The 7,803-nt window shown below is 38.2% G+C and overlaps 1 protein-coding gene across 2 annotated transcripts; it reads right to left on the reverse strand.

Moving 5' to 3' along the window:
• On the reverse strand, positions 1-5,860 carry dram2b (DNA-damage regulated autophagy modulator 2b). Of its 2 annotated transcripts, XM_026167204.2 has the most exons (8): positions 5,647-5,860; positions 2,823-2,997; positions 2,660-2,727; positions 2,409-2,551; positions 2,136-2,313; positions 1,450-1,532; positions 1,106-1,198; positions 1-778 (listed from the first exon to the last, which is right to left on the reverse strand). In XM_026167204.2, the coding sequence occupies exons 2-8, from the start codon at positions 2,951-2,953 to the stop codon at positions 644-646; spliced, it is 831 nt and encodes a 276-aa protein (XP_026022989.1). In that variant the 5' UTR covers positions 2,954-2,997; positions 5,647-5,860; the 3' UTR covers positions 1-643. The 2 variants fall into 2 exon arrangements, with proteins under 2 accessions (XP_026022989.1, XP_080157302.1); XM_080301176.1 differs by lacking the exon at positions 5,647-5,860 and having other exon boundaries at positions 2,823-3,208.
• Positions 5,861-7,803: the final 1,943 nt, after the last annotated feature.

Consider the following 7,803-nt stretch of genomic DNA (forward strand, 5'->3'; position numbering starts at 1 on the left):
TGCGACTCTTCGGATTTGTAATATTGATTTCAAAGAAGGTTATTCACCAAATTCAGATTAAATGTTTGCTTCAGGAGTGAAAAGCTGGAACAATACAAATGGCAACCCTAACTAACTGAATTGGTCAAAGTTGTCAACACAACCAGCTTGAAGCAGCTTTCATGCAGGTTTACTGAATGTACTGATCTGAACTTCTACAGATACCACACATATTATATAAAAAAAATAACAAAAACTCAAATAAAGCAAAAAAAAGACTTTTAAAAATGGTAAAAAATAAAACCATATTAACACCCGTTTAGTCTCTCTGGTTTCCTGCTCATCATGCTACAGAAAAAAAGTGTGGAGGGACCATAAATGCTGCCAGGACTCGGTGATATATTTACTATGACATCTGCCTGCTGTGGATTATTAAGACTCAAACTAAATTCACTTCCACATTATAGAGGTAGAGAAAGAAATAATGGAATAACAGTCGAACGTTAATGTCTGACTACATGTTAGGAGGAGACACTGTATGTGCGTACTGACTCTTTATGAACCACTACAGCTGTCAGAAACCTTTTATAAAATGCCTTTAAATGTAAATTAAAATATAAAGGGAAAAAAAAGAAAGAAATTGGTGCAGGAAGTCCTGTTCTCATCATGTTGTTCCCGCCAGCAGTGGAGACACTTCAGAGGGTGCGCGACTGTTGTGATGTGATGCAGGGTTGTGCCCGTGAGTCCAGTCGTACAGGTGACTGCTCTGCAAATCAACCTCTGCTCGCAGATTTATTTTCTTTATTACGAAGAAGGAAAGAAAAAAAGAAGAAAAGATTAGGAAGCGGGTCTTTGTAAATGCAGACATAAAAGGAATGCTTTCTTCTTTTTTTACTCTTCAGTGGCATCATTTGTGGTATTTCAGTTAGACCGAAGCAACACGGGCTACTTTGTTCTGTACAGAAACTTATTAGCTGAGTCAAAGGGGAGGGAAAAAAAGGATTCCACTTAAATGACTTTCCTTTTTAAGCCCCCGGAGCAAGGCCGAGATCATTATTGTGTTATGTTACGAGTAAATCTGTCAAATAAGACCTTCAGCAGCTGCTGTGAGTGAAACAAAGAGTACCTGAAAATCTCTGATGTAGGTGAGGAAGAAGCTGATGAAGGAGAAGGCCAGAAACCATTCAGAGATTGTGCTGATAATGTGAGCCGTGTAACCCTGAAGGAAAAAGAGGACAAGCTTGAATGCTGCGGTAATACTAAATGAAGAGTATTTGTGTCCCAGTGGGAGCAGTTCATCTGCTCAGAGCTGCTGGCTAAAATCGAAGATCTTCTGTGGCTGTTGGTGCTGACAAAACCTTAAAAATTGAAGAATTAATACAGTAAAACACATTTTTCTTGACTTGAGAACTACTAAAAAAAATACTTTGATGACTTTCAACCTTCTAACACACTCTGAAGACTACTGACCGTCTCTCCAGGAGTCCAGTGAAGTTTGCGAGGTACGTCGACACCTATCAGACTGGTGTACATGATGACTGAAGATATAAACACTGATAGGCTGTTGAGGACTGTTTTCAGAGTCATCAGGACATCGGATATAACAAACAGACTAAAAGACAGATGCAGCTGCCGATTATGGACCGCATGTTTTGCATCCTTGGTATTTACCCTTCGACTGATTGCCTGGTGATATTTTCACAGGAAAAACTGGATTTAAATGCTTCACCAGAACATTTTAAAGGGTTGTATTTATGCATTTGCAGCTATTCATGCATATGCTTTTATTATTTTTGTGTATAATGTGTCTTTAGTGGTGGTTATTGCTAAACTATCATCTAGCACGTGTTAGCATGATGTACTGCACTTGTGCAACACGCATTAATCAGTTAGTTGACATTACTGCCAAGTAACTGACTGAATTTTATGGAACATAAACTTTTAAAGAGGCTTGAAAAGGCATGAAAACAGTGCAATGGCTCAACTGACTAATTCTGGAGTATTTTATAAGCACACTTGCCAAAGAAACAGCCAACTTGGGTGTGTTGGCTGAGGAGCAAGAGGCACTGCTTCTGTTGGCTTCATTCTCAGGCCCCGAGTTTGCTGCTTGTTTTAGATTAAAGCAAAAATGACGACTACACAGGGTCGAAGGATACTGCTGAAGATGCTGCCCAGGGTCCAGAATCCGATGCAGAGGCGCAGCAGGTAGATGGTCCTGCTGTGGATGTGGGGCTGCATGTAGTAGGAGAGCACCGACTGAAGCAGGATGTAAAGAGCCCCGAACCCAAAGGTGAGAATCGCCCCCACGAGGTGCATGTAGAAAATGGTGGTCTTCTGCTCAAACAGACACAGAGATACACTGATAACACGATCGATGCGTCAGAACCTGAGCATGTAGAAAATGATTCCAGACCAGCAGCAGCACACACCTGGAAGTTGGCCACTACGCACATCCCGAAGGAGCTGGTCCAGCCCACCCAGAGCCCGATGCAGTTCAATCTGAGGAGTTTGAGATCGTCCACACCCAACAGAGCCTCCACCTGTTTGTAACGCACGTACATCGTGGCCATACCTGCAAGCACAATAACCATCAGCTACACTATGTGTTTGAGCACTTTTACTGTTATGACTGTGTGTTTACACCATTTTTACAGAATAGAGCCGTGTGTGTGTGTGTTACCTAAAAAGGCTGACACATCCATCATGATGCCAAACACACACCTCTCTGGTGCCATCGTTCCTGTGTCACTGTAACACCAAACAAATGCTGGTTTATAAAAGTCTGATTTGTTTCTTAAACAGATCAAAAGGTTCAATAAATTATTATTTAACATCAAAAAGACCTGATGTACGGCACAAAAGGATCCACGTGTCTCAGCACCACCGCCGTGATGTAAGGGAAGATGAAGGACGCCGCCGTCCAGACGACCAGAGCGGCAGGGAGGAAGCACATTCCCTGCTGGAACCACCACATGGCGCCCTCACTGGATGTGTGCGCTGATGCTGATTCACTGTGCCCTGTCCAAAACATCAGCATCATCATTATTATGAGAGCACTCCATCTTTTTTTTTTTTTTTTAATAATTTCATGCATTTAATTTCTAAGTCAGTTTCCACCTGATCTGCGAATCAGCTGGGGAGTTGTGCAACATTACTTTAGCACATTTACCACTCAACATAAAATTGAACATTTATACTGTGAAACACAGGAAGACTTGCAGCTCGCAAAGGTGAGCCTGATATCTAAATGTGAGTAAAAACAAGACCTTTCATATGCTCTAACATTCTTTGACCAGCCACCTGTCACACACAATGACACGGCCTGTTAAAGTTTACCCAAAAAGCACTTTTTGAAATTTTGGATGTTTTATGTGTTATTTAATGTAACAGCCATTAAACGTGCAGTTTCAATATTGAAACTATCATATATCCTATTATATTGATGGTCAAACTAGGTTACAGAAAAGAAAAAAAAAAGCCATTCTGCTTGGATTTCAGCCTGACTTGATCTCATAACAACATCATTAACTTTAAATATTAAACTTTAACTTGTTAAGAGTTCAAAGAGGGTGAATATCTTGTTAAAAACAGCCCAACTCTACTGTATTTTTACACTGATATGTCCAGATACTGAGTAATGCTTTCACATGCACAAGTAACTGTGAAGATGTACATGCACCCAGTGACGAATGTTTCTAATCATTTTGTTTGTTTTTGCATGTGAAAGAGTTTAAGTGGGGTTACACTCTCCTATTTGAGATTGTGATTTAAGTGATCTGAAAAAAAAGTGCTTTGATCATTGTTTGTGACCGAGTCATAACCCTTCTGTTGAAAGCAGGAAGTAAAAAAAATGTTCAAGAACTCATGAGACAGATTGTTACAACACAACTGGTTTGGAAACCTGTTCTGGTCCAATGATGATGTAAACCAGGATGATTAAAATAGACCTGAAGTGAATCCTTTCAGTTATGGAGGAGACATTTTGTATTCAGTAAGGAAATGTATATATGCACATTCACAGGGAAGTAAATGTAATTTTGGTACTTCTAATACAGAAAATAAACATTAATACGATATTTTTCGAATGCATCCTTTACTTTGTCTAAACGGGATATTATTAGTTTGTTTAAAGAAAACAAAATATCATCAGCTGTGTCTTTCTGAAATGTTTAAAAGAAATTAATCTGAACCTTAATCAGTTAACAACATATTTATATTGATATAAAAGCACTGTTCAACATAACACTTCCCCACACAAAAACAGCCAAAGTCAGTTATATGGCTTTTAATGTCTAAGAAATAACAAAACTAGATTACAATTTTAGAAGGAGAAGCACTCAGTAAATTAAACGCATACACCAGCATTAACCAAAATATCCCAGCAGCTGGTTGTTCAACATGCCCAGCATACTTTTTTTTTAGTGGCCCAGAGCCATCGTGTCATTTTTTTTACCTGTAAAGTTTAAAGAACAACACTTTCATGTTTGTAATAGTGTGACCCAAATAACGACATGGACATGATTTTTATCCTCAGTCCTCCCATCCCACATATAGAGACAATGGCCAGCATTTTTATTAAATGTAGTTTACTAGATATAACTAAAAAAAATAAATAAATACAGATTTAAAGGTGCATCCTCACCAAAAACCCAAATCAATAATTATTATAATAATTTTATTAAATATATACAAATATAATTAAGTTGTATTGTATTTTGGATTATTCTGCAGTAAAATTCTGCTACTTATTTTCTAAAAACGTACTTTTGAAGAAGTAAGTTTCAGTAAAAACCCTTGAATAATAACAGGTAACAGTTTATACTGTTTTTGCCCAGTTTTGTGCAACATGCCATTTTCACTGAAGGGCAGGTAGATGAGTGAAATCACAGCTACCAGGTGAGAAAGAGGGAATGCAGAAGTGTACAAAGACTATGATATAAGATCTTAATTATTATTTCACACAACCTCTTAGCAATAATGATGAGATGCACAAAAAAATGCTAATTTTTACTGGGAGCTAGCTTAGAATATACAAAATGTGTTTTGATATAGCACCAGACTTTCGTTTAACAAAAAATAACCAATACACCAGGATGGAATTTTTAAAAAGAAACTATCCAGGTAAGCCCATGTGAGTTACTGCATGACTCGTGAGAGACAAAAATGTGTTAGGGTACAAACATGAGTGCAGGAAATTCCCTTGTTCTCACTGAGGAAGCGAAACAAAGTGAAAATATCTCACAGGGGAGACGTTTCAATACCAAAGTGCACTGTAAAAATAGACTATTTAAGGCGTTTGACAACACATTAAGCTGCAAATGAACGCACGTATTTATTTACACGTGAAAATAAAGAGCCACCTACAGACAGAAGGACCAAAACAAAGCATGGAGCTAAACTGGCAACATAAAGCCAACAAATACTGACAGAGACGTCTACAAAACATGGCTAAAAGATGGCTAAAGCATGGCTAAAATCATAAAATTTATAGCAACTAGTTAGCCAGCTAAAGTTAGCTTCGTTAAGTAGCCTTCACTAATGAATTTGCTGAATAGGACATCTTTACTTTAAAGTTTTCTATCTTGAAGCAGACAGCTGCTACAGCGAGGAACCAACAATCGCAGAGAGAAAGTCAGTTTTTCTCTACTTCAACATAATGACACTCACGTTACTCGAGTCCTCCTGCGACCATAACCCCCCCCAGCGCGCACAAAACTGCTCCAGTCACTCGTTTCACACCCCGAAGCAGCTTCTCAGACCTCCGGTAATCACCGTAATCGCCGGAAAAAGGAACCGACTCTCATTTATAATATAAACTTTTTAAAGCGCCTACAACATTCGAGTTCCTTACTGAAAACTGCGCATGCGCCTGTCAGAAGCCACAATTTTACTTTACCTCCTGAATTTTGACTCGCAGGCGAGCTTGTAGGCATTAAGGACATACACTCAAAAGCTCTTAAACTCAAACATAAATAAGTACATGAACAGCTAAAATATTAAATGCATTAAATATCTATGTGATGTTATTCGATTTTATTTTTCTTTATTGATTTTATTTCATTTTCCAAAGCAATGGACAGTGTGAAGAGAGGTAAAAAAAAAAAAAAAAGAGTGTGTGTGGCGTGTGTGGAAACAAATTTCAAGGACAGCATAAAGCACAAAAGGAAAAGTTTACAGCATGTTGGTGAGACCTACTGTGATGTGTGGTTTGGTGACAGTGGCACTAACCTAAAGACAGGAGGTGGCAGAGGTGAAGATGTTAAGATTTTCACTTGGAGTGACCAGGATAGACAGGGCAGATAGTTGGTGTGACAGCTTAAATATTCCCATTTATTTCTCATTCAAGTCAGTTTTAGTAGCCCATGGACAACCTACCTTAGGAGGTCACCAGCTGGTGTACTCCTATTGCTGGTCTCAAGTCCAGATAAATTGGAGGTCTGCATGAGGGCATCAAATGTTATAACAACTCCGTGCCAAATAAAAAAGTGTTGATTCATACACTATGGCAAACTTGAGGAAGTAATGGAGCAGCTGTCTTACTTAGTGTTGGTCGTTTATAAGGTGGCAGGTTCTCTGAAGAAGATTTGGAGTGCTGACGTTTATAGTTATTCATCAGGAGGGTTTCTGGGATGTTTGTGTTTAGTAAAGTAAAATATTTTTGCATCATAGAAAAAGAACCTAAAGTGAAATTACCCACAAATCATTCTATCAATGGGAGTCCTTACCTGTTAAAGGTATTGTAATTTGTTTTTAGAGTTATTCAGTCTGACATGTCAGATAAAATAAATTTCAGCTTTGTTCAAACAGACTTTGCCAATGAGATGTTAGTTTTCAATAATATCTATAACATATTTCTGAGAGATGAGATCTGCTTTTGATATCAGAGAGTCAGGTTTCATCAGGAGGGTTTCTGGGATGTTTGTGTTTAGTAAAGTAAAATATTTTACTTACAGCTGTTACACATCATGACTTGAGTTGCTTTGAAGCCCTTTGATGTTCAAACGTCTTACAGGGTCCAGACTAATTTTTCTATGTTGTGCCAGATGGCTGTATGGTACAACCAACAGTCCTTGGACACCTCATGTTCAGAGCAGTATTTTGTGCACAGAAGCTCTGTTCCTAGCTAAGTTCAATGTCAAACTCATGGTGGGAAAAACAACACCTGGATGGTGGAACAGGTGAACTAACTGGTGTGCATTCGAATTCAGATGGTGTTAATAAGTGTTACTTTAACCCAGCAATAGCGGTTCCCATATACAATCTGTGGGAGGGTTTATTTGAACTCTCAGACTTTTTTTTTAATTTTTTCTTTATTTTGTTGTGTGTTGTTTCTAGTTTTCCAACTAATCTTAATTCTGTGCTCTCAGAATGTGCAAGTCTGGTTTTTAAATTTTTCTATTTCAGTCAGGGTAAAACAATCATTCTAATAATCACTGATCAAAAAGTATTAACCAAAGAATTTCTTTTGGATTTTATCTAAAAGGCTGTAATTGGGTTTTCACTTATGATCACTTGGGCTTTGAATGTTTAAAGGGAGAAAAGTTTTATAGCAACATAAGATGGATTTTGAGTTGCCATGTAAATCTACTCCAGTGGAGTCAGAGAATTAAAAATATGAATTTTGAAATCAGCATTTAATCTCATTTATGTCATTTATGTGCATGTTTGCATAGCAGACACATAATTCTGTGGCTTAAGAGACTTTAGATGTTGATCTATCAAGCAGAACCTCCAGGGAAGCATCTGATCCTAAATCCCGCTGCAGCACAACAGAAAGCCCAAACATACTGCCCGACTCAGCAACAAGAGGAGAAGGAGCTTTAG

This window comes from Astatotilapia calliptera, chromosome 5 (genome assembly GCF_964374335.1).
Source record: "Astatotilapia calliptera chromosome 5, fAstCal68.1, whole genome shotgun sequence".
NCBI lineage: Eukaryota > Metazoa > Chordata > Actinopteri > Cichliformes > Cichlidae > Astatotilapia > Astatotilapia calliptera.

Excerpts from the sequence above, each read along its gene's own strand:
- dram2b (XM_080301176.1), bottom strand. The coding sequence starts at position 3,073 with ATGCATGAAATTATTAAAAAAAAAAAAAAAAGATGGAGTGCTCTCATA. Across the intron at positions 2,728-2,822 it reads CCTTTTGTGCCGTACATCAG|TGACACAGGAACGATGGCAC; the intron begins GTCTTTTTGATG and ends TTGGTGTTACAG. Across the intron at positions 2,314-2,408 it reads GCGTAGTGGCCAACTTCCAG|AAGACCACCATTTTCTACAT; the intron begins GTGTGTGCTGCT and ends CTGTTTGAGCAG.